The 25,455-nt window shown below is 50.1% G+C and overlaps 2 protein-coding genes across 2 annotated transcripts; one reads left to right on the top strand and one right to left on the bottom strand.

The window, feature by feature from the left end:
• Positions 1-1,796: 1,796 nt before the first annotated feature.
• On the bottom strand, positions 1,797-11,965 carry RBM18 (RNA binding motif protein 18). The gene is made up of 5 exons (XM_058818122.1): positions 11,718-11,965; positions 6,192-6,318; positions 5,583-5,669; positions 3,757-3,842; positions 1,797-2,408 (listed from the first exon to the last, which is right to left on the bottom strand). The coding sequence occupies exons 1-5, from the start codon at positions 11,828-11,830 to the stop codon at positions 2,249-2,251; spliced, it is 573 nt and encodes a 190-aa protein (XP_058674105.1). The 5' UTR covers positions 11,831-11,965; the 3' UTR covers positions 1,797-2,248.
• On the top strand, positions 11,931-24,459 carry MRRF (mitochondrial ribosome recycling factor). The gene is made up of 7 exons (XM_058818121.1): positions 11,931-11,961; positions 12,829-13,032; positions 13,278-13,433; positions 14,644-14,762; positions 17,372-17,463; positions 22,718-22,877; positions 23,963-24,459. The coding sequence occupies exons 2-7, from the start codon at positions 12,852-12,854 to the stop codon at positions 24,038-24,040; spliced, it is 786 nt and encodes a 261-aa protein (XP_058674104.1). The 5' UTR covers positions 11,931-11,961; positions 12,829-12,851; the 3' UTR covers positions 24,041-24,459.
• The last annotated feature ends 996 nt before the right edge of the window (positions 24,460-25,455 follow it).

Here is a 25,455-nt window from a genome sequence, read left to right as displayed (position 1 = left end):
AGGGCTTGCTGGAAATCCAGGGGAAGCAAGGAGCTCCCTCAGAGGACAGGGGGGCAGTCTGGAGGTGAGAACTGCCCAATTCCCCTGCACAGGAGCCAGGCACCAAGCCCAGCTCCCCTTCCCACCACCAGCTGCCACCCTCCCTACTCACGGCTCCAGCGATGCCGCCTCCCCAGCGCTCTTCAAATCTCTTCCACGATGGTCTAATGCAAAGTCCCAGGGTTGATGCTCATGAAAAAAAAAACATTTCTGAGCATTTCCCTCCTCCCAGCTCCAGGGTGAGGAGCTCTGGGCCCTGGGGAGTGCAGGCAGCAGCAGCAGTGACCAGCACAAGCACCGACCTGCAATAAAGCTCCCCCAGGTCTGAGCCTGGCCAGACACACAAGGCACTTCTGTTAGCGACCACGGCAGGGCACAGAAATAATTAAAAAAAAAAAGACTGATGCTATTGTACCCGGGTTCTGTCAGTGGACTTTCGGCTGATGCCAAGCATTTACCACCCTCACTCACTTCCTGCTTGCCACCCTCAGCTTTCCTGGAGGAAAACATGCATTTTAAATGTTTATTTAGAGCTGTAAGAATTTCAACAAATTGTATTTAAATACAAATAAATATCAAAGGATGTTTCTGAGGGGAGCACAGCCACACACCCAGTTGAAGCCAGGTATCTTCAGGTATCTTCCTAATGGGAACAGAGTTCAGAGGTGTTTTAAACAATGCAGATACAGACCCGGAAAGCTACAAACGTTAGAGCACGCAGGAACAAACACAGGCTGTTCACACAGGAATGCAAACGGGTGTCACTCACATTCAGAGGGGTTCAAACTCCCAAGAACACTACTTTTCCCTCTACTCAGGTACCCAAAAACTAGGAAACAAACATTAACAGCACGAGACCTACTTCAGAACAATTGAGGCTTTCAACAATCCTCGGCACAGACAGACACGGCTCCACTCCAGGTGCTGGGCTGGGCAGCAGGAGCCAGCTCTGCCTGCAGGGAGGTGTGCTGCTGCTGCAGGAACACAGACCTCCCTGGGCTGTGCCACTGAGCAACTCCTGCCTGCAATAACTGGGGCTCTCTCCAAATTGTCTGAGACCACCATTAACCAGCTCGGGGGAGCAGCTCAAGAGTGACCGATGAGGTCTGACAGGGCTGGGGAGGGAAAATCAGACCAGTGTCACCTGGACCCAAGCACGTGAGCTCTCTGACATCCTCCTGGCACATGCAGTCACAGCACTGTGTGCACAAAGGAGAAAATGCTGCCAGAAAATGTTTTTCCCTCATATTTCTGTTTTGCAGATATTTAGGGGGAAAATGTGTTGCAGCTCAGATGGTTCAGAGCAATGCCTTCCATCAGATCTGTGGATTTGGCCCCTGGGGCAGTCCCAGTTCCCCACAAACCCTGCTGCCACCTCATACCACCTGTACCAGCCCGTAGAAACCAAAGCTGGGCAGGACAGGGGCCAAACACCGAGTTCATGGCTTGCAGATGTCTCAGAGGCTGCAGTTACTCCCACACTGCCACACCTGGATCACAAGGAGCTGCCACCATCAGGGATCACTGCACACAAATGCCAAAGTTCAGGGCACAGCACAGACCTCAGTGATGTGTAAATACACTAATTCCTACAGGCAGCACACACCTACAGCCTAAATGACACTGAAAATACCTGTGCTGTGTCATTACCATGTCATAAAGTAACATTGTGGAGTGTGCAAATCAAAATGCAAAATCAATTAGCCTTGGTGCATATAAAATATTGCATGCACAGTTACTAAAGGTGTTGCAAGATCTATTTAAAATGAGTTTTATTGAGATGAAAAAGTTTTTCCATTATAACTACAGCATGTTAATCAAAACCAAGTGCTTCCCCTTCCATTAAAACATGAATTGGAATACATTTTGTTCAAAAATACTTTAAAAAGTAATCAGTTAAATGGAGTATTTTTGGATGTGCTTTACTCCCAACGCTGGTTACTGTTCCTAATCTGGCTAATGAATGCACGCTAACGAGAGGTTGCCTGTGTGTTCATCAGAGGCTTTGAAGGGAACCTATTTCTCTGAACAGCCTTCAGCTGTGAGCTGCACAGGCAGAACGTGCAGACCCTCAGGTGTGCAGAGGGCTGTGCTGGCCGTGCCCTGCTCAGGTGGCACTGTCCTTCCCACTCTACAAAAGTACAAAAGCATTGGAGGACTCCAGGTATACAAAGCAGTGTTTCTTGCTACCATCATCCATTCACAAGCATCATCTTCTGGATTTCCAGGCAGCTCTGGAGTAAGGAGTAGTCCTTTTCTTATCTGGTGGTTTGAAGTAAGAATAAACAGGTGCTGCAGGATATTCTGCGTCTGGATTTTCTGCCATCATTTTCAGCTTGGCTTCAATGGCCTTTATCTTTGCACTGACACTGGAAAGAGAAAGAGCAGAAGGGAAATTGAGCTTGATCTTAGCATGAAACCCAACTACAGAAATGCAGAGATTCTGCTGACATGAGAATCCTCCCTGCACAAGGAGGGGCCAGGCAGCCCCCACTGCTGCATCCACAGCCAGGCAGGAATGCACAGCTCAGAGCCCACACTGCTGCATTTCAACCTCTGTGTGGGTTTGCTCCTCCAGAGACACCTCAGCCCCCCAAAACAACGGCCCCTGCACCCCTTCAGTGCTTTCTTGAGGACACTGAGTGAGACAAGAGCACGGCAAGGCTTCCTCCTTCATGTGACATGATGTCATGTCAGGAGCTGTGAGCATGTGCAGCAGAGCAGAGCTCGGAGCAGGCTGCTGGGAACAGCACAGAAATGAAAGCCAGACTTCCTCCCAGCTACAGCCCGCTCGGGATGGGAAAACCCCAGATTCTAATTAGGTCAGGAAGAAACATTATTTCAGCATTAGCAGGGTTTATCCCAAAGGGAGAAGCTATCCTAGGTTACACCCCAAATTCCTAGGACTTTTGTTATTCACTATCCTCCACTGGCTATGGACGGGGAGGAATGTTCCCTGCCCCAGTGTGGCTTCTTGCACCATCCATCCTCACCAGAACAACCCCTTTGTGCCACTGATGCACAAAGTTAACAATCTGCATGACTCAAACCCCTCTGCTCTTCCCTTCCTAGCCTGTTACTTCTGAATTACAAGCTCACTTTATCTCTGGGCAAGTGCATTAATCTGGTACTGGTTCCTCACAGGGCTCCACTGACAGAACACAGAGGAAAACCACACAAACACACTGTGAATTAGCAAAGCAGCTATGTGCTTCAGGTAAATGCAGTGGTTGGAGAATTTAACCACATCCCACAGACAACACCCACAGGCAAAAAACCACTGGCAAAAAAAAAAAAAAATTAGCTTGATGTGAAGTACTACCTGTGATTTTGTTTTAATCTTCTGCCACTATTGAGGAACTTCTTGCTCATAAGCATTTTGCTGAACCAAATTAGTCCAGTAAAAACCCAATTCACATGAAGTGCAGAGATTCTGGCCAAAGGAGCTGGAGTGCTATGCATTCCCAATTCCTCATCTCACCTCATGCCCTTCCTACTACCCACTGTCTTTGCACGTTAGAAAATAAACTTCCAGTGTGAAGTGTCCCACATCAAGTGAGTGACTTCACAGGCCCTGCCCTTTCAAAAACAGCTTTTTTGCTGTGCTACGTTTTTAACACAAACAATGCCAACAACCCTAAATCTTACTGAAATGGAAGAAGTTGATCCCCTGCCAGTCCCACAGCAGGGTCACCTCCCACCCAACCCATTTCCTACCTTAGGTTGGACTGGGGTGGCTCCGTGCTGGAAGATGGCTCCAGACTGATTGGAAGGATCTTCTCATTTTTATTGTGATCATATCTCTGCAAGCAAGAGACCAAGGACTGAGTCAGCTGCAATTAGGAACAAAGAAACATTCCCACAGATGGACTTTAAAGCTGGATTAATATTGCCTCAGGTTTTGTGGAGCTTCTGCTAGGAAAGATTCTGGTGGCCAAACACTGAAACAAATCCCAACCACAGTATTTGGTTAGTACCAACATGGAATGCAGACTAGATACTGAACAGTTCTGTGCATTGTAGTGTGGATCCTTAAACCTTATCCTGTCACTTCTTGTTCCCCTCTACGTAAGGCAGGAAGCATAGATGGTAAACTTGAAGGTAACTACTGCACTGCTTGCTGTGCTCTTTATGTGCAGAGCCAGAAGGCAACCCAAGCACACAACTGCACAGAACTGGGCAGTCCTGGGAGAAAAGATGAAAAAAAAAGAAGAAAAAATCAGTTAGGAACCCCCTCCTTTCTGCAGAAGCAGCTTGTGAGTCTGTCATCTCTGTGGGCAACAGGCCTCCTGAACTATTTGCAGTGTTCTGCTTCCTTATTTCGCTTGGCACAGAGTCAGGTTTGTTTTTCAGCAGAGCTGCTCAAACCGACAGCGTCTGCTGAGCCTTGGCCACTCATCCCAGAGCTGCTCAGCACCGTGCTGGTCCTGTCTAAAACAACTACTGCTACAATGAGCCAAAGTTTTGTGCTGTTAAGTCTTTCCATGCAGGGATTGGAAAATGCCATGTGAAGTGAGTGATTATTTATGCATGTTCCTCCCCAGCCCCAGGAGCAGCTGGGCAGACATTCACTCCTCCAGCTCAGACTCCTTGCTGGCCTGGTCATTCCTCAGGCATCCCAGAGCACGTGGCACTCCAGCAGCTCCACAGACACAGAAAATGGAGACTGGATCTGCACAAGCTGGGATGTGCTGACAAGAGCCCTTGAAGTCAGTAACTAAAACAATGTGGTCTCTTTAATGAAGATACCTGCTTTGGTTTTTAAGCATCTGAAACAGATGCACTAATGTACTCAATAAGACAAAGCAGAAACCTGCTGGGAGAATAATCAACTAAAAGAAAACTACCCAAAGGAAAATAGCAACAGGCATCTCCTCTCTGCCTCTCCCAAAATCTATCTGCAAAGAAAGTTATAAAAAATAAATTGCTTTATCAAATACAAGATAGCAAATAACTGTAGGGGAAACAAGAGAAAAATTTTAAAAAATGAAAATAAGGATGTTCCAGAAGGAACTGCCTAAGTCAATCTTAAAAACTTGATTGTTTATGTGACGGAGCAAGGAATAAAAGGATATTTAGCTTAGATGCAGAGTATGTTACTTTAAAGTCAAAACTAATTAGAGCTGCTGCCACATAAGTGCTTTCAGAAGTGGAACCAAGTAACACAGCAACCGGTAATTGGGAATTTCCATACCTCTCCTATGCAAAAAAACCACAAAGGGAAGGATTCAAACTTCCAGCCAATTACTCACTAAGATGGGGAAAAGTTGAAACATGGGCATTTAGAGAAGTAATCTGTTCACACTGCTCTGAGCAGAAACCCCCTCCCAAAGAAGCCAGGTTAAAGGGCCTGTCCTCACTCACAGCTAATCCAGCACAGCTTGGCTAGACAGCAGAAGCTGTAAACATCAGCTCCCCCAGTTATTTCCTAGAACAGACTGAAATTATTCTGCCAGGCCAGGACTGCCTTGATAAGAAGGCTTTATTATTAAAGCTTTTCAGCTTTGCAAACCAGAAGCAATTCCTTGCAGCAGCCAGCTTACCTTGACCTGCGCGTGTGCCCACCGCACCACCAGCTTCTTGGAAAGGGCCAGCTTCCCATTGAGACACTGGATCGCCTTCTCTGCTTCCTGCACAGGAAGACAGCTCCATAAACACACCAAGCCTCTAGTCAAAACCCACTCACATGCAAAGAGCCCTTTGCTCTTTGTTATTCAGCCTACTGTAAGTACAGCTCACTGACAGCACAAAGTTTATCCCACTGTACCCCAATGCAGGGACACTTTGAAAGACTCCCATTAACCAGACTTTATCTGCCTTGCCGTGAATTACTTTCTAGATGCACAGTGTTAGGGCTCTTCTGATCCTTATCATCCATCATTCTATAAAATGGACCAAAGAACTGGCCCTTTCTGGTTAGCACTAAAAAGCAGGATTCAGGAGAAGACAGCAGAGGAGATAGAAAGTCACTATTGCTCCTTCCAGGAGCAGTCACAAAGTGGCTGTGACAGAACAGAGCTGTTAGAATCTGTGGGTTTGTGTAGGCAAAGTACTGAATTTAACCTTTCCTGTTGTAGCTTTGAATATCATTTTAAAAAAATGGGAGAGAAGTCAGTCACTTTTATCAGAAGTTTAAATAAAAAGCAACTTACCTGTTTGGTTTCAAAGTTGACAAAACAGTAACCCCTGGGCTGCCCTTCCAGAGCACCAGACTTGTGGAAGAGAAAGTCAAATTGCTTCACTTTGCCAAACTTCTGAAGCAGTTTGAGGAGGTGGTATCTGAAGGGAAGAGAAAACATTTATGACATGTTTGATCCCACTGACAGTGAGCACATACAGAGGAACCCCTGATACACACACAGAATTCACACTCAGATGTGTCACACACACATTCCCAAGTCCCTGCAGAGGTGGCTGTCCTGTGCAGCACCAGCATCCATAGCTCTGAGCAGCACTACCAGTGACTTTCCAAAGCCCCAAGGCACAAAGTTCCCTCCCAGCAGTGCCAGCTGAAGGGCACAGAGATCTATTAATAGCTGCCTTTTGGACAATTATGCAATGGCTCCTAAGGGGTTGGGAGGGCTTTACCTCCTGCCTCACTAAATCACTCCTACTTTAAGTATAACCCTCCTGTCTCCCCCTTCTAGCCCTGATGTGACCTCCTGAAGCTCCATCCCCTTTACCCCTGTCCCAGCTCAAGCACTCTGAGCCCACAGCACCTGCATCCCTCAGACCCTGCTCCTCCTGCTGCCCTCCCTGTCCCAGAACAAACCCACCCTGCCCTGTGCCAACCATTGCCAGTGCCCTGGCAAGGACACCCAGGGCACACAGACACCTTTTCCCCTGGAAAAGATGGGGATGCAGGAAGACAGAAGAATAACTAGAACAACCTGCAACCAGGAATTGCCAGCAGGCCCCAACAAAAAAGGCACCAGCCAGCCCTCAGTATGATCCAGCCTAAATCTGCCAGTGCTTCTGGCTCAAACAGCTTTTCAGTGACATGTTCATGGGAGTCAGACACTTTTTCAGCCAATTATCTTCCTGCCATCCAGTGGGGAGTGTGCTGTTTCCAATAAAACTGGGGAAAGCCAGAGTAATCTGTCTGCTTAGTATCTGGTGCACTGAGCAACTTAAAACAAGGAGCACATATGCTGTACAGGCCACATCTAATCCTGAGAGCTCTCTGCAGCTTTTTTTGGCTCCCTGGGATTGAAGTGTTTAACAACACTGCCTGACCTAGGAGAAAAGTGACACTCATTGCTCCTTCACTGCCTCACCCCATCCCTGACATTTAAGAATTATTTGTTTAATAAGGGTGTCTTAGTAAGGACTCATCTCCCAGGCAGCTGTAGAGTGGTTGTTAGCAAGCCACACAGTCTAACCCCAATTTTCAGTGTTTGAGGTAACACTCAGTGCTCAGAGCCTACCAGGATAGCACCAGGCACAAGATGAACCTCCCCTGTCCAGAACATGAATGGCCAGCAGTGGCCCAAGGCAGCCAAGTGCACCAGGCACTGTCCAGATGGGAAGGGCAGACAACATTTTTCCTAATAAAGCCTGATAGGATGTCTGAAAAGAGCCTTAGCCCTTTGTTAAGCTTCAGAAGCCAGGCAAGAAAGTTCCAGGAATGTGAGTCATCCCACAGGATGGGTCACAGAGGACATTCAGGATGTGCACTTTTAAAGAGGTGAAGGTGCAGCGTGTGTACAGAGGAGCAGTGCAGGAGGGCCAAGTTACCCCCAGGGGAGCACACACATTGTCATTGATTATGGAAGGCTTCCTACATCCTTTGCAACACCTATGAGCCCCCACACTGCTCTGAAAGCAAGGGCAACTGGAAAGGGCAGGGCAAAGAAAAGGAGCTGATTACACAGTAGCCAAATTTCAGCATCTCACACTTCCAAACAGCAGACACAGATGTACAAGTGAAAACACTGACTTTGGAGATGTGATGTATAAAAAACTCCACATGCTGGACTTCCAGAGCCTCCGAGATATGTAAACCCACCTCAGGTTTGTTTCTGCAAACATACTGCTCCAAAAGCCCTCGGAATTTCAGCAGTATGGAAATAAAGCCCTTACACCAGGATTCTGCTCCCTTTCTGGCCATTACAGAGACAGGGGAAAGGTAAGGAGAATTCTCCCTGAGTTCTGCACTAAAAACCCTGCAGCTGCCTTGGCAAAAAGAACTTTTTGGGGGTGTTTTTTTTCCCCTGAGAGCATCTGCATGCAAATAATACCTTCTTAGCAGTGAGGTGATAGTTGCTCCTTTAAAACAATTTTCATCAACAGCCTAGAAGTTACTTATGTCATCTATTTTGTTTAGAACCCTTTTTCCAACCATGCCTGCAATTTTACAACTGCAGGTCACCTCCTCTGCGTGGAGCAGCTCAGAAATCCTCTATAATTCATGTTTTAGGCTGAGATTATGGTTTGTTATTGTTAAAATACTGAGGGCATTAAGAGTAACTTGACAAGTAGTTAAAATACTGAGGGCACTAACAGTAACTTGGCAACTTGACCTCTTCAGGCCAAGAGGTACGGAAGAAGAAGACTGTCATGGAAAACCTGAAGCCTTATTAATAAAAGAATAATAATTAAAAAAAAAAAAAAAAAGGCGAGAAGAGAAGATGCCAAAAGCTTTACTATGGCAACAAGGTGGGTCAGAAGCGCTGGCACGGCCGCGGCCCCAGCGCGGATCCGCGGCCAAGCTCCATCCCCACTTCCCGTCATCTGATGTGGCTGGAGACAAACCTGCAGCTGCCCCGTTTCCCTTTCCTCCTCTCTTCCTCCTGGCACCCCCAGCGCTATTCAGACGCAGGCAAGGCTTCCTCTGAACAATGCTGTCCCAAGGAGCCGCGCGGCCGGGCCACATGCAGAAACCATTACTGCAGGAATCCTGCCCCACTGGGAGCTGCCAGCGGGGGGCTGTGACAACGGCTTGTGCACACATTGTTTTCTAGGTGACACTCGTCGAGATGGGATCCTCGACAAGCAGCACAGCGGCTGAGGAAGGTCAACACCCCTACTTCATCCCCGTGCAAAATGAATGGGCATTGAAAGGCCACGGGAAACCAGATCATATGAGCAGAGAGCTGAAAATGAAATCTCTGCCTGGCCAAAGAGCTGCACAGTGTCAGGACGATTTTGGACAGGAATGGGCACAGGAGGCAATTCTAGGGATACAGAAATGAGCTGTGTGGCTTTGCCCCACGGGGTGGGAGCACCGAGGGGTGATGAGAGCTGACCACAGCACATGACCTGCCCTGCTGTGGCACAAACAGTGGTGCTGACACCAAACCACGAGGAACCACCTGCTGCCATCCTCGTGCAGACCCCATGGCAGGGATCTCACGGTCCCAGAGTGCCTGGAGACACCATCCTCTGTCACAAGCAGCTGTGAGGTCCCCTGGTGCCAGCTGAACTCTTCCAGCTGCTGAAAACACTGAGGAGACTCCCAACAGCACCTGCTCCACAGGCAGGCAATGCTTTGAGGGCGCTGATAAAAGGAGTCACCACAACCAGCAGCAGCAGGGAGGCATGCCAGGCTGAAGAGGCACCATAACCCAGCACCCAGGGCATGTCAGCAGCCCCAGCTGAGCCACAGTCACTCGGTGTGTGCAACAACCTCCCAAAAGCTCCAGCTCCCAGGCTGGAATTTGTGGGCAGCCCTACATTTATAAATGCTGCTCCTGCAGCTCATGCTCCAAAGTGTACGTTACCTATTAACGCCCCAGCACTTGACTGCAGCTCCAGTTTGCTCTTTAAATGGAAGTCTTGGATTGATTCAAGACTTTCTGATCTCATTTCTGCTCAAGAATGTCACAACCACTTATTAACTCTGCCAACAACTCAATCAACTTTACTCTGCCTTAAACAAATCCAACACAGAAATAACAAAGGCAGCTCTTTAAAAAAAAGATAAAAGCAGCAAATGCAGAAACATTTCATTTTCAGGAGTTTGATTTAGTCATGTGAGTAGTAACCTCAACAGGAATAATTCAGAGGAGCAACTAGAACTAGAGATGTAAGCCTTTAGCATGGGAGAACAAGGGTCAAGATGATTTATAGAAATTTACTGACCACACACTTTCTTTACACTGACAATGTGCTAAAAGGAGCTTCCTCTTCTTTTATTCATAAAGAAATGGAGACACAACATCATTTGCAGGAGAGAAGAGCCACTTTAAAGCAAAACAAAAAGCAAGACACGGAATTATAAAGCCTGAAATAAGCAGCAAGCACTGTCACTCATCACTGGGCAAACTTTGAACATTTAGGAGCATGGAAGCACTCTAGGTTTGAGAAACCACCAAACTCACTTCATCCAAGTGACGAAAACAGTAAATTTTGCCATGTAAACATATAACTTATCTGGCCAAGACTAAAAGAAACACCCTACCCTGACAGGGTCTTTAACAGCACTGAGGATCCAATGCACCCACACCCTGCACTCTGCCCTCACCCAGCCCCTGAATCCCTGAGGAGCCAGCAAACAACACTCAGGAATTCCTGTATCTAATTCCACGTGGTCAGTGAATGTGGACAAACCACAGGGACAGAGCTGTGGGAGAGGAGTGGTAATTAATGCAGAAACCTCCCAAAGCTGAATGGCTGAAATCACAGAGCATTAATGATTCCATTTAGAGGCTATTAGGGAGCTGCTCTGCTCAGATGAACCACGCTCAGAATAAACCCCAGCACCTGCACACACACAAAAAGAACCAGGAAGAAAAAGTATTCCACGAGAGGCACACACAATAGTTAATCAAAAATGCTTGTTTGTTGTGGGTGTGTAAAGCCCAAATTGTTTTGGTTTGCTTTCCTTTTTATAACAACCTAGTTATTTCACAGCACCCTATCCAAACATTGGACAGCACATCATATTCCCTTGACAATTTAGCTGTTCAAATGTTGTGCTTGCACAGGAGATAATTATCCATAGCCTGGAGAAAACACAAAATGCTCACACACATGTTTGATTCATGCATTTACCACAGCAGCCAGCCCCACCACTCCCACCTCCTCCCCACCCACTGCTGCAGCCACTCTCCTCTGAACCCACGCCCAGCAAAAAATACCAAAGCAGAGCTGCTGTTTGACACAGAGCCTGTCAGCTCTGCCCTGGCACCTCCATTCCTCCAGACCCCAACCTCTCTGGGTACCGCTCCCAGGGCTGTGCCTTGCTTTACCACTTGAAAGCTCCAGCCTGATATTCTACATTTCCCCAGTTCGGAGCACAGGGATGTTTTCAGCCCCAGCTCAGCGGTGCTTCAGGGGGTGCTGACTGCAGCCTCTGAGTGCGGGAGAACACCCGGCGCTCGGACACACCCGGGCTGGAGCGATTCCTGCCCGCAGCAGCGCCCGGCAGGCACGGGCTGCTCCCCTGGCCCCGGGGCAGAGCAGAGCCGGGAGTGCGACCCCGACCGCGACCCCGACTCCGAGCCGGGAGTGCGGCCCCGACCGGCCCCGCTGGGCCCGGGGCACCCCCAGCACCCGGGGAGCGGCTGGCACCGGAGGCCGGGCAGTGCTGGGGCTGGCCCCAGGGGCTGCCGCTCCGGGGAGGGACGAGGCGGCACCGCCCGGAGCGTTCGGTGCCGCTGCGGGAACATGGCCCCGTCCGGGGCGGTGCCGCCGCGGGGGCGGTGCCGGGGGGGGTTCCGCGGTCGGTCACTCACTCGGTGATCTTGGGGTCCAGGTTGCCGATCCAGAGGCGGTGCCCGTCCTGCAGCGCGCCCTCGGACAGGATGGAGGCGTTCTCCAGCGGCAGCGCCTGCCGGCCCGGCTCCATGGGCCCGCTCCGTGCCGGGGCCGCGGCCGCCCCGTCCCCGCGCAGGCCTCGCCCCGCTCTTGGCGCCGCTCGGTGACGTCACGCTGCGGCGCGGCCGATGACGCTACCGGGCCGCGCAGGGCCGCGCTACGGTGAGCGAGGCGATGGCGCCCGCCCTCCCCGCCTCCCTTCCCCTCCCCTTGGCCGCCCCCGGGCCCCGGTCCCGGGCTCCGATTCCCGATCACGGGCGCCGATCCCCGCTCCTCAGCGCGGCTTTCCACGGGGCACCGGGGCGAGCGGGCCGGGCCGTCCGGACCAGCGGCAGCACTGGGGCCAGGGCGGGGCCAGAGCCAGGGCGGGGCCGGGGTGGGCGGGGCATGGTGGGGCGGGGTCTGGATGGGTGGGGCTGGATGGGTGGGGCAGAGGGGCGGGGCCTGTGCGCACCTGCGCGGGACCGGGACCGGGACCGGGGGTCGGGACCGGGACCGGGTGTTCCCGGTGCAGGGAGCGCCGCTTTCCCCGGTGGCCGCCAGCAGCAGCTCCCCGCTCCCCGCCGCCGGTTCCCCGGGGCCCGAGTCCCGCGTGTGTTGCCGCAGCTCCGCGGCTGCTGACACTGCCCGGAGCGCCGAGCGGCCCGGTGGAGCGACCCCTGTGAATATGGGGCTGGCAGAGCTCTGAGGCAGAAGCCTCAGCCCCGCTGGTGTGCGCGCAGCCGGTACCGGGGCATGCTCCTGCTCGGCAGCCGTGGGTTTGTGTCACGGGCACATCTGGGCAGATGTGCAGAGGCCGGACAGGTGTGCAGAGGCCGTGCTGACACCGCTGGCACCCACCGAGCCCTTCCCTCTGCATTTGCCCTGTGGGCACAGCCGATCCCCAGAGCTCTGCCCGTATCACGGAGCTGCCCCGCAGCCACCCCTGAGCCCTGGCCCAGATCGGGTTCAGCCCCCGAGGTGCCCACACAGCACTCCCAGCCATGGCTCCGTTGGGTTCAGCCCCTCTCTCCTGTCTCTCCCCTCCAGGTGGGCACACAGCACTCCCAGCCATGGCTCTGGCTCTGCGCTGTCTCCGTCCCCTCCCGCCGCTGCTGCTCCGCTCCGCCCCGGCCGTGCCCCGGGGGCTGCCCCGCTCTCCCGGGGGCTGCCCGGCCCCGCTCCCGCTGCCGGGGGGCTGCAGCCGCTGTGCCCAGCACTTGCTGCTCAGCAGGCAGCTGGCTACCAAAAAAGGTAAAAACCGCAGCTTTTCTCGCGGTTTTGCACCCTCTCTTTCAACACTTATAAGCATTTTTAATATATTTATTGATTTTGGCTGTTGTGCTTAAATGGTGAGCTGTTTACTCATTAAAAATACAGTTACTTTTGTTTTACTTCATTTTGTCTTAGATTTGATTCTAAATCTCACTTTAATATCTTCTTGCTACTTTCCAACTAACTTGTCAGAAATAGAAACTAATCTTTTGTGTAATCTGCAGCTAAAGGCAAAGGGCAGAGTCAAACCAAAGTGAATATCAGTGCTGCCCTAGTTGAGGATATTATCAATTTGGAGGAAACCAGTGAAGACATGCAGGCAGTCATAGAAGCTCTGAAAGAAGATTTCAGCAGAAATCTCAGTGTTAGAACCTCACCAGGTTGGTAACTTCTTTGTGTGATGCTCTGTAGCCTGTAAATAAGGATACAAATCCCAGTAATGGACAGCTCAGGTTTTTTCAAAATCAATTTTCTTTTCCTGGAGTTACCCAATTCCTACAGCCCTGACATCCCAGCTAGAGGCTTTCTTCACCCTGAGCTTGACCAGGAAGGATCCATTTTTGTTAATAGCTTCCTGGAAATAGCTTTTTTAAGTGGGAGATGTCAAAAGTGTCTAAGTGAACTGTTTGCAGATGTGATGAAGAAGCAGGTTGTCAGCTAATGGTGCAGTAGGGCAGGAAAAATCCAATTGCCATTAAATGATCCTTTTGGAAATTGCCATTGGGCTGGTGTCTGGCATATACAAACTCTTTTTCTGCTGTGCATCTTTGTGGGTAGTAACCTGTAGGAGCCTCCTTCATGGATTCTCTGTTTTAGGAAGAAATGTGAATGTTTGCCTAAGCTGCAGTTACTATAACACTCAGAGCATTTGTAAGTGTATCAAGTTTCAGGGATAAAATTTAACATTAAACAATGACCAGATTTGAATCATTCCCCACCCCAGCTCTGGCAGGGGCACTTCTGTCTTTAATGGAGCTGGGAAGCCTAGCTCAGTCTCTTAACTATTTATTTTAACCATAGGTATTTTTTTTAATTGCACTGATAAAGTACCTCCTGTCCCATGTGCCTTTTGGCCTGTTAACATTTTGCAGCAGAAAATAGAGAGCAGATTAAGAGCAGCTCAGGGAGAAATGGAATACTTTAAATTGGGCAGTGTACAACACCCCTCTGGGGGCCTGGAAAAAAATAGAGGGGTTTTAGATAGTGCTGCTAAGTTAAAAACAATAGTTGTCTTGATTTTTATAGCAACATTTTTATTTTCTTTAAGTTGTAAGAATTAAAAAAATAACTATTTCCCTTTAATTCTTAACAATACTGCTTAGTTTTCCTATTCTAGTAGCAAAAACAAACAAGAGTTTTGTTTTCATGTTTTTGTGCTTTAGAGCAGCTTTGAATTATTTACCTTGTGAATAAACAGGGGATGCCTGAACACAAACAGCACCTGAGGGCTGAATAAACACCATTTTTTCCTTTGTAACCTCTGCATTTCGCATGGCAGAAGGGAAGTGGGACAATGTGGACACGTTTCTGTCCAGCATCCCTGCACAGTGTTCTGTCCCACTGAGGCTGCCTGTGTTTGGTTCTTTTGAGGGGCCCTGGATCACATAACTGTGGTGACAAAGGATGGGAAGTTTCCGCTGAACCAGCTGGGGCAGATCTCACAGAAGTCCCCACAGCTCCTGACAGTGAACATGGCCAGCTTCCCAGAGGTGAGGACACGTTGGCAGGGGAGGTAATTGCCACAGGAACAAACAGGTTGATGCTGGGGAAAGGAGCATTTAGACAGGATCAGTCAGACGTGGCAGGGCTGGGGCTGGGCTGTGTCACTGGGGCTGACGCTGAGCAGAAATGGCATTTGCTGCTGACAGCAGCTCCCCAGCCCCACGTGGCCCCCAGAGCAGCTCACCTGCAGCACACAGGCTCACAGCAGAGTTACTGAGTGCTGGGCTTGCTCCCAGGGCTGTATCCAAGGGTGCCACAGTTCCAGGGGTTTGCTTTGCAGTTGGATCCGCAAAACAGCACAAAGCACCATGGACCAGATTGCTGGATTCACTGTGCCCTTCCAGCCCTGCCCATTTCCCATGCATTCATGAGAAGTGTGAGCACACACACTCACCTGAGCTGCACTCATGGCTGCAATGCTCTATCAGCCCCCTTGTATTCATCTCAGTTCCTTGTCAGGACATGGCCATGCACAGAACCAGAGATGTAGTTGGAATTTGTGCTGGGGACTTCATCAGACACCTCTGAAACTTGCTTATGTATTACCAGGGCTGCTGATAGCCCTGAGAGTTCTTGAGAGAAGCTGTGATGGTGCCTGTGACCTTCTGAACAGCTTCCCTGGTGGGACTGAGCTGGCTCAGTGCTGTCACAGAGCTCGACCTGGGCACTGCTGAGCTTGGCCAGCTCCTCCCTTGCAGCACCTGCAGGTCAGAGCCCAAATCAGGGGCTCTGGTTTATCTTCTGTGAGAGACAAGTTCTTTAATTTTCTGCAGGAGCCTTAGGCCTGCCCCTGAATGAGGCAGCAAATCCAAATCCCATCTCAGCTCAGCTCAGCTCACCCTGGGGGTGCCTGCAGCAGGTCCCAGCGCCGGGCACAGGGCAGCAGGAGTGAGCTCAAGGTTAACAATTCATCCTGCTCTAGGGCTGGAGCTGTGCCAGGCCTTATCTCTATTTATTTTGCAACGGCTTTCCCCAATTAATTAAGTCAGCAAAGTCTCAGAGGAGGTCAGTGCAAGGCCCTTGATGCCTGAGTGTTTCTTAGAGTGTATCCCATGTGTATAAAGGCCCTGAAGAATGGAGGCCCCTCATCAGTGAGGTCTTGAGAGGGCCAGGGAGGTCCCTGCATGGCTTATCCCATATCCAGGCAGGAGCTCAGGCTGAGAAATGGGCATGGGAGAAATTAAATATCCTCTACATAGCATTGCCTACATTTGCTTTCTGTGCTGAAGGACCATTGAACATTTCTCTCACCACAGTTGCTTTATACCCACACCTGTTTTGTGATAGATTGGACTAAAACCATTAGAGACCTGATCACTTGATGTCATTATTTACAGCATATAGTCAGTAGTTCATGACACTGAGAAGAAAATAAAATTGCCTGAAGAGTCTGAGAAATAAAATAATCATACAGAAGGACTTGCAGAGCCAAAGTCTGTCTTCCCAGGAGTTAAAAAACCTAACAACACTGGGTTTTTAAATACAGTTATTTTTTTCACAGGCTACAAGAGGAGGCAATATTGCAATATTTTCCCTTCTCTCATTACTTTCCTCTTCTTCTATCTCCTCCAATATCTATGTTAAACAACATAGCTTTTACTATTTCTTTCCTGCAGACTGTCCATGGAATAACACACTGACATCCCTAACGTGCTGAGGTCATTCTGGTTGCATTTTCTCTGCCCTTGTAGTTTCAGGGGACAGCAGTTGTGTCCTGCAGAGCACCAGCAGAGCATTCATCGCATTCAGTGAGGTCACACATGAGGGACCTGAGCAAATCTGCAGAGCTTTAGTTTGTGCCTCAGTTGGCAAAAGCTGAGCTTTATAAATACAGTCTGAGCTACATAAATACTGCAGCAGCCTGGAGCTAAAGTTAATGATGGCAAAGAATATCAGAAATAGCATCATGCCTGGTAGAAAATAAGTGCTACAGGAAAAAAACTCCTGGGGCTTGTCAGAGTCAAGAATGAAGTGACCTGGCAGAGCCCTGTGGGTGTTCTTGGCCAAACTCTGCTTTAACCCCAAAGCCTGGCACTCTGTAGGGGTGCACTCACCTTGTGATGAGGGTGAAATCACCTTGCAGTCACCAGGCAAAGCTGCCACCCCCTTCCCAACACAGCAGGGGGAGTTTTGGGAAGTGTCCTGTGATCAGCTTGCGGTGCTGAAGTGGTTAAGTTCGTTAGGGTTTCAGAACTGGCACTGGGTGATTGCCAGGGGGAAACATTCAGCTGGAATGTTCAAATGCTCAGAATCTTTCATCTCCTTTGCCACAGTCGGGCCCTGCCTTGGGAATTTATTGCGGTTTCACTCTGCGTTGCCTCAAACCAGTCAAACACTTTCAAAGAAGCAAAGCAGTTTTCTTTTGTTGCTGCCTGCCTTCCCCTCTCCTCCTGTGCCCCCTACCCCAGCACGAGCGGCCGCAGCTCCCACTGGCTCTGATCAAAGCTCTCTGCACCAATGGCACTTCCTGATCCCACTGGTAACACAAGTAAATGTTTCCATGTTCCATGGAGATGGATTGCCAGCTATTGACAGAGTTCTGGCATATGGCAATGATTATTTCCTAATTCCCTTTACCTTTTGATCTGTTCCACAGAGCACAGCTGCAGCTGCAAAGGCCATAAGGGAGAGTGGCATGAACCTGAACCCCGAGGTGGACGGGACGGTGATCCGGGTGCCAGTTCCCAAGTGAGTGTCCACGCCCCAGCTCTGCATCGTGCAGGGAGTGCCCTTCAGAGCCCAAACATGCATGATTGCTGTGTATCCCCATGCAGCTGCTTTCCAAAGAGCTGTAGTTTCGGTTCAGGAAAACATCCGAGCCCTTGGAAGGGTCTTGTGAAACCTCTTGGGAGTGTCTGAGCTCTGTCACCACATCTTGGCATCTGATGATTGGTCTTATTTTTCATCTTCCCTCTGCAGAGGAAGCTTGGTCCTGGCTGGCTGCAGCACTTTGAAAGAGAGAGCCAAAAGCTTTTGAAACTATTGCTTAAATTCAGGGGCTGATTCTGTGCTGCCCTGCTCTAAATTCCTGCAATTACACCAGCATAGAACAGCAGTGTTGAACCAGTGGTGTTAGGGGAGAGTAGCACCTTGCTGCAGAGAGCACTAAAAGGAACTGATGAAAGTGAGAGGAAGGAAATGTATAGCTTTGGCAAAAAATCTGCTCACTTTTTTGTGTAATACACAGTGTGTAACTGGTGGCTGTATGGAAAATTAAGTATGGGGCTGGAAAAACAGGTTACTCAGGCAAGGGCTGAGCATCACTTCCCTCATCCAACACAGACCTTGGACAAGGCAGGAGGTGCTGCTGCATCCATGTTTCAGTTTGGATCAGAAGTGATCCTGGCTCTGCCTGGAATGGGGCTGCACTCAGATGAAATGAGGAATCTCCCAGCAGCTCCAGTCGCTGACACACACAGAGCCTGGCACAAGGAAAATTCATCAGCTCCTGTGGGTGCTCAGACCTTGTGGAGCACCTGAGCACCCTGGGCATGTGTGGCTGGGCATGGTTTCCCACCATGCTAAAGACAAACAGCTCCCACACAGGGCATGCACAAACCCCTTGCACAAGCAGGTGACTTCTTGGTAAAGATGAGGCAGGTATTTGGTGTGTGCTGTAAATCTCCTTTAAACATTCTGTGGAATTTTACCCAGCATTTTGATCAGAGAAGTCTAATTGCAGCTTTCCGTGGCTGTGGGTGAGAGGCAGTGACATTATCATTCTATTTGCTGATTTTCCTTCCCTGTGCTCCCTGCCCTTCCCCCATTCCTCAGGAGAGGAGGCAGAGGAGGAGGAGGGCACCATTATCTTTGTAATTGCTGAGGCTCCCGGGCTGCTGCACGGTGGTTTGATTGTTAATGGGCACTTGGGTCATCCTTGAATACGAATTGCAGGGGAGGAAACTCCAAAACTGCAAATGCCCAGCTTTAACAAAATCCTGTGTTTTTAAACAAATGTGTAGGTCTGTCACTATCTTCTGTGATGCTGCAGAGAGAAAACAAGGCTGCTCTTCCCAGGGAAGCTCCTGTGTTCCCCTCCTGTGTCAGGGCTGCAGCTCCTGGTCCCTTCCTGCCTGCTGGGCACTCCTGAGTTCAGGGTTCTGTGCCCCAGACCTGCCCTCTCTGGCACTTCAGTCCCTGCTGCTCTCCATGTCTGGGGCTCTGGGAGTTTCAGCCACTCACCTAAAACACAAACAGTTCCAGCCTTTTAAACCCCCTAATGAAAAAGGCAGGGCAAAGATGTTTCTATCCCTCATTTACTTATAACAATTTTTTAAAGTTTTGCATCATTTCCAGCAGTTCATGAAAGAATGTATGACAGATGCAGTGAAATTGCAGGATTATGTCAGGTGTGCAAAATAAGCAGCAAATCAGAAATGAAGAGACAATATTAATACTGGTTCTGCAGGCTTTGGTTCTTTCATGAAGGGAGGCACAACAAAAATGAAACCAAATCCAAATTGTCCTTACCTGTTATTATAACCACTCCTCAGTCTGACCTGTCAGCTGTGCCATATTTTGCTTTGTGCAGGTCCAGCTGTGCTCCAGAATGTTTCATCAGAGCATTAAAAAATGGAGTCTGCTTTTCAGTATTTATTCTATCAGTTTAGTTTTTGCAATGCAGTTATAACAGAAAAAATACACTCGTGTGGTTGGTGTTTACTTGTGCTGCCTGCCAGGATCCCTCTGCTCCCCAAGGCATTCTCCTGTTTGTGTGGCTAGCACTGCATAGGCAATATTTATTTGTATAAAAAGCAGCCTCTGAGGGTTTAAAAATAAAAATTACAAAAAAAAATAGGAAAAAAAGTAAAGAAAACCATCCATGGGAACATTTGTATTGGTTGATCTCTTGGCCGAATTTGACCTGACCTTGTGTCTTTTATGGTATTGCCTCATTTTTAGATTCATCTTTTTTGGACCCATTGTGTTACACTGGATATTGTTTGTAAATCAGTAATATTTTTACACATGCTTTACTGAAAGCCAGATGACTCATTTGAAAGTTTAATGACTCATTGTGAGCCTTTTTTTTCCCTTTGCCCTTTAAGAAATAAGCAATACCTACTATGGGGAGAAAGGACCAAAACATTTCACTTGAAAACACCCCAAAGCTGTTGTGAGCTGCTCCTGCTCATCATCAGGAGCCTCTTGCCTGCATTTTATTGAGCAATAAATGTTGCAGCCCGTGTTTATCTGCAATTATGAATGCAGAGTGTTTAGCTTAGCCCGCTTTCCTTTAACCGATCCCTCTCCTTCACAGGAAATTCCTGGTGTTGGAAGTACAGGAATCACTCTTACCCAGAGAAATGTCCTGTGTTGAGCTGGGTTGTCCTCTCAGGGTCTGCTCTGCCACTCTCAGGGGTGGGACCTGCAGTGCTGGGGGAGGCAGAAGGAAAGATATTCCTCAGAAAAGAAGATGTGACCCCCTGAGATGTCACTCAGCAGGCCCTGCCCTGGGCCAGCAGGACAAGGCTGTCCCTGGGGATGGCAGGGACTGACCCTGCTGCTCCTTGGGCTGCTGGGTGGGAGCTTGTCCTCATTCCCCATCTGACCCCCTTTCCCCAAGTTCACTTCACACTTGGTTTTGGCTTTGGGAGGGGGTAGGGGCAATGGTTACTAGACAGAAAAGCAAACATACCTAAGAACAGCTTAAAAGTCCCAGATCTCGGGGCAGGATTAAAACAACTGTCCTTAGAAACCTGGGGCCTGGCTCGTGTTGATGGATTCCTTAACCAGAAACAGCATCTGCTTGGAAAAGTCTCTGTTTCTGGCATTATTGGTAGCATTGCTGAGAATTTACACACAGTCTGGCTGGAACATAAAACCCGCTGAGAAACTCCCCGGCGCTGTGCGGTGATAAAAAGAAATTGGTGTTAATAAAGACAGACAGGGAGGCATGAAAGCTGTGACCCCGTGCCAAGAAGCAGAGGAAATCTGGCAGTGCTGCATAAACAAAAACATTTCCTTCAAGGCTCAGCAGCCTCGGGCAGGCCAGCGATACCCTGGGCACAGCCAGGCTGGGCTCCCACCCCGAGCAGCCCCTCTGAGCTGCTCCCTCCACCCAGCAGGGCATGGAGAGAGCCCAGCAGGGCATGGAGAGAGCCCAGCTCCCTCCTGCAGGCTCAGCAGCCAGAATCACTCCCCATTTACCCCCAAAAAGCTGCTTGAGGAGGTGCCCTGAGGCAGAGCTGTGCTTGTGAGCTCTGTTAGGGTTTCTGGGTGTGCCAGGGCTCTGCTGGGGGGTTGGATGGGAGAATCCCAGAGGAATCAGTGCTGGAACACAGAGAGAGATCCCTGCTCCCTCCTGGTCAGGCACTGGGGCCAGGCTGACCAGAATCCTCCAGCCACATGTTGTGGGTTAGGCTGGAGCTCAGGGGAAGGTTCTTTCCCCAGAGGTGGTGGAGCCCTGCCCAGGCTCCCCAGGGAATGGGCACAGCCCCAGGGCTGCCAGAGCTCCAGGAGCATTTGGACAACACTCTCAGGCACTGGCTGGGGTTTTGAGGGCCAGGAGTTGGGCTCTTCCAGCTCAGGATATTCTGGGATTCCATGTGACATTCCCTGGCCAGCTCCCTCCACAGCCTGGGGTGCCCTGGGTGCCAGGGCTGGGTTGGCTCTGGCTCTGCCAGCTTTCCTGGCCATCCTGAATTCCTGTAAATTCTAACTGCTTCTGAGAAACCTCTTCCCTCTGGCACTGGGAGATGGGGATGGCTGCCAGAGACCTGGCTGTGGGGATGGGCTGAGGGTCCAGCTGTGCCCCCAGAGCCCCCCATAGCCCACACCCACCGAGGGGCACAGCCCAGGCACCCTCACCCCATGTTTCCTGAGCTCTCTGTGCAGAGTCCTGGCCCCAGGGTTTTGGTGACCCAGGCTGCTGCAGCCAATTCTAAATACTCCTGTGAAATGTTTATTTTGCAGTATCACCCCCACGCATTCTCCTGCTAGAGAGTCTCAGGGAGTGCACCGGGGTTTTTCCTTCTCCAGGCAGTCTGGAAACTCCAAGAGCTATGAAAATAATTAAAATATTAATGTTAAGCACTGGCATTTGACAGTGGTTAGCTGTAGGTGCTGGAGCATGACCTGAGCTCAGGGGACACATCAGCCACTCCTGAGCCTTTTATCCCAGAGCCCCTCATCACCAGGTTTTAGTTTGGGATAGAAATTTGAACATTTTTTGTGACACCACAGCAGTAACTGGCCCCACATCAGGGGGAGGGTTCATTAGAAGTTCTCCTGGTCTGGGTTATCTGTGGCTTACCACGTCCAGCAGCCTCCTCTTGTCACCCCAGGTGATCACATCATCTTGGTGGGAAATCCTGCTCATGGTGAGCTGGAATCAGATTGGGTGAAAGATAAGCTCATTAACTTCCAGGTACATAATTCAGGCTCTTCAGCTGCAGGGAGGCAAATCCCAGTTTCTGGAGCAGACATTTCTTCCTGGCTTTGCAGTTTTGTGCTTCTTAGGATGACACTTTTCACTTGATCTTTCAAGCCTGGAGCTGGATTTTTCCTCTTTCCCACACATGCTTTGGCAGCAGGAAGTAAGGAAAGTCTGAGCATTTCAAGATGACTTTCAGGCACTGCAGCAAGAACTATAAAGCAAGATTCAGTCCAAGATCCCCAGCTCAGAGCTGAGCTGGAAATTTTCCACTCTAGGTTCAAGACTGCTTCCTTGGAATGCTGTGCAGAGCTGGCAGATTTCCCCAGGTGAACCCAAGCACAATAAAAACGTGTCCTGAGCTGTTCAGTCCCTCTGCCCTGAGACTGTGCCTGCACACAGAGCCAGCTCCATCTAAACCCAGCAGCTCTTGTGTGTCCCTGAGCAGGGCAGCCCCAGTTGGAGAGGATCACTCATTTACCCAGAGTCCTTCACAGAAAATAAATCCGGCTGTGCTGCACATGACACTGCTTTTCCTTTGGGTGTTTTTCCTTTCCTCTCTCCCAGGGTCACGAGGGAGCACAGGGAGAGCCTGGCCAAGCTGGCCAAGCAGGCCACCAACAAGTCCAAAGAGGCCCTGAGAAAGGTGAGAAGCAAAAGCATCACCCAAGTAAAGAAGTCCAAGAACAAAGTGTCAGAAGATACCATCTGGCTGCTAGAAAAGCAGGTAATTTTCCTTTCCTTCTGCCTTGTTTTGGTGTCCCACAGCTCAGTGGTTTGTCCCAGCCCTTGCTGACAAATCCTCAGCACTGAGAACCCAGTGGGGCAATGAACAACCCTGGGCTGAATTTCTGGAGCTGGCAGTGATGTTTGTATCTGCTTTTTCTTTGTGAGATTTGGGGCTTCAATCTCAAAGCCAGATTTAGGATATGAGCCGTTGTAAGCTGACACAGAAAAAGAATTCCCCAAAAGCTTTTGTACTAGAAGTGATTGTTGCACAAACCAGCAGAATTTAGAGAGTGAAACAATCCATGACCATGGCTGTACCACCACTCATGCCATACCTGGCCACTGCAAATGTGTTAATGAGCATTGCTCCAGTTGTTATTAATGAAAAGGCTCGCAAGATTATCTCTGTTCTGAGCTTTTGGCTCCAGTTCAGGAAAATACTTAAGCACATGCCTAATTCCCTAAGAGTAGATGTCACTAAAGTCAATTACTTGGGCATAAACTCAGGCACAAGCCTAAGTGTTCTGCTGAATTGATGCCTCTGAAGGCAGGCCATTACTCCTTAGCTGTTTGTTTATTAACAGCTAAAGTTAGATACATTGCAAATGCTCTGGGACAGTTCTGTGTGTGCTCACAAAAATAAACATGGATATACAGAAGGTTTGTGCAAGCAGGAAAAATGGCCATACCATTGTAACCAAATCCTGCAGGAAGCCTCTGTCCCAGAGCTCACTCACAGATGTGTTGTGCACTGGTGGAGGGAACATCTCCTGTGGAATTCCTTTTTTGTACCCAGACATTTCATTATGAGCACAGGCCATTGTCAGCCTTGGGGACAAGCAGACCTTCATCCCCTGGAACCAGTGCACACCACGGTGTGCTCCAGGCATTTCCTGCCTGTTTCCATCCCCTCTGCACACTGGCCGTGTCCATCCCTTGTTACCAGGAGACCTGACCCTGGGCAGGGCTCCAGCCATCACCAGGCACCTGAGGCTCTGTTCCAAAGGGGGTTTGGTCACTGCTTTCCCCTTGAGCTGTGCCATCTCCTCACACAGAGCTCTGGTTTGTGCTGTCTTGCCACAGATCCAGCAAATGGCAGATGAGGCTGCTGCAGAGATGGACAAGCTGCTGGCAGCCAAGACCAAGGAGCTGCTTGGATAAACACCATCCCAATTGTCAAAAACATCACAAACATCATCCCAGCTGCCCTGGAGCAGGAATGGGCTGCCCCAGCCTGGGGCCAGCAGCCTCAGGGGTGGGCAGGGGCTGCTCTGTGCCCTGGCTGCTGCCTCGGGGTGTGCTGGAGGGAGGGGGGAGCTCTCCTTGCTGTCCTTATCCAGGTGGGAACAGAATTGGATGAACTGAGATCAAAAATAAAACACCAGGAAGGAGGACTGGAGATGCTGGAGGCACAGGGAGGACTGCCCTACTCACTTTGTGCCCCCTCTTTGCCCCACACCCTCAGCCCCTGGAGCCAGGGCCATCCCCGAGAAGAACCTGCCTGCCCTTCTGCAATCCTCAGCATTTATTTCTGCTTGAAATAAAGTCAAAATCGGGTGTGGAGCAGCAGCCTCACCACAGCCAGGTCCTGGTTGGTGTGTTCCCTTGGCTCACGTGTTCCAAAGCAGGCGTTTGCCCAGGGCAGCAGGGTGGGCAGGGGCTCTGTGGGGAGAGACCTGAAACCAGTGCTGCCAGCACAGCTGCTTTAGCCAGCACTGAGAGGACCTAAAGCCAACACAGGAACTTCCCAAAAGCAGCATCTGCCTCCCCAGCCATCTACAAAACTCCTGAGAGCCTCTGGCAGCAGAGCTGAGGGCTTGGAGGAGGTGCAGCAGAGCAGGGCCTGAGCCCATGACCCAGCTCAGCTCCTCACTGGGAGCAGGTACCTCCCGAGGGCAGCCCCAGGAAGGTGGTGGCAGAGCAGGAAGGTGGTGGCAGAGCAGGAAGGTGGTGGCAGCCCCAGCCCTACTCCCAAGGCATTTGGGTTCAAAGAGCACCAAGTGCTCTGCACTCCTTAAATAAACAACTCCCCAAAAGTTAGTTTGTGTGCCACAGGGAGGGGGAGGAGGATGAAGGATTTGCTCTGCTAGGGCCCCACATGTCAACAATTTCTCTGCTTTGTGTATTTTGGCCAAAGCCTTTACCATGATAAATGAATAAAGGAAGATGGCGAGCCCAGGGCGGTTCCACTGCTCGGGAAATTGCTTTCAGCCATTGCTGGATTTCTTCTGACATTTATCAACTGGGCTTTTTTTTTTTTTTTTTTTTTTTTGCCATTGTTGCAGCCTCAGCATCCCCAGAGCAGCCTGGGCTGGAAGGGTTTCCCTGATACCTGCCCAGGAACAGCAGCAGCTGGGCTGGGAGCTGCACAGAGCCAGGGCAGGTGGAGAGGAGCTGCTGCTGCTCATGGAGGCTCCTCCAGCCTCTGCCTTTCTCCAGCCCTTGGGTGGTGGCAGCGGAGCTACAGCAGGCCGTGCACATGGGAATTGCCCAAATATTTACCCCTACACAAGGAATAGAACCTGTGGTAAAACTGCCCTGGTGCTGGGCTGGGACAGAGCTGCCTGCATGGTTGG

This window comes from Ammospiza caudacuta, chromosome 21 (assembly GCF_027887145.1).
Source record: "Ammospiza caudacuta isolate bAmmCau1 chromosome 21, bAmmCau1.pri, whole genome shotgun sequence".
In the NCBI taxonomy this organism is placed as follows: domain Eukaryota; kingdom Metazoa; phylum Chordata; class Aves; order Passeriformes; family Passerellidae; genus Ammospiza; species Ammospiza caudacuta.
Note: the sequence above shows the minus strand (reverse complement) of the source record. Positions and strands in the feature narration are given on the sequence as shown.

Coding starts and splice junctions, on each gene's coding strand:
- RBM18 (XM_058818122.1), bottom strand. CDS start 11,830: ATGGAGCCGGGCCGGCAGGCGCTGCCGCTGGAGAACGCCTCCATCCTG. Junction 5,670..6,191: donor TCAACTTTGAAACCAAACAG/GTAAGTTGCTTT, acceptor CTTCCTGTGCAG/GAAGCAGAGAAGGCGATCCA. Junction 2,409..3,756: donor CCACCCCAGTCCAACCTAAG/GTAGGAAATGGG, acceptor TTCTCTTTCCAG/TGTCAGTGCAAAGATAAAGG.
- MRRF (XM_058818121.1), top strand. CDS start 12,852: ATGGCTCTGGCTCTGCGCTGTCTCCGTCCCCTCCCGCCGCTGCTGCTC. Junction 14,763..17,371: donor ACATGGCCAGCTTCCCAGAG/GTGAGGACACGT, acceptor TCTGTTCCACAG/AGCACAGCTGCAGCTGCAAA. Junction 17,464..22,717: donor ATCCGGGTGCCAGTTCCCAA/GTGAGTGTCCAC, acceptor CCTCTCTCCCAG/GGTCACGAGGGAGCACAGGG.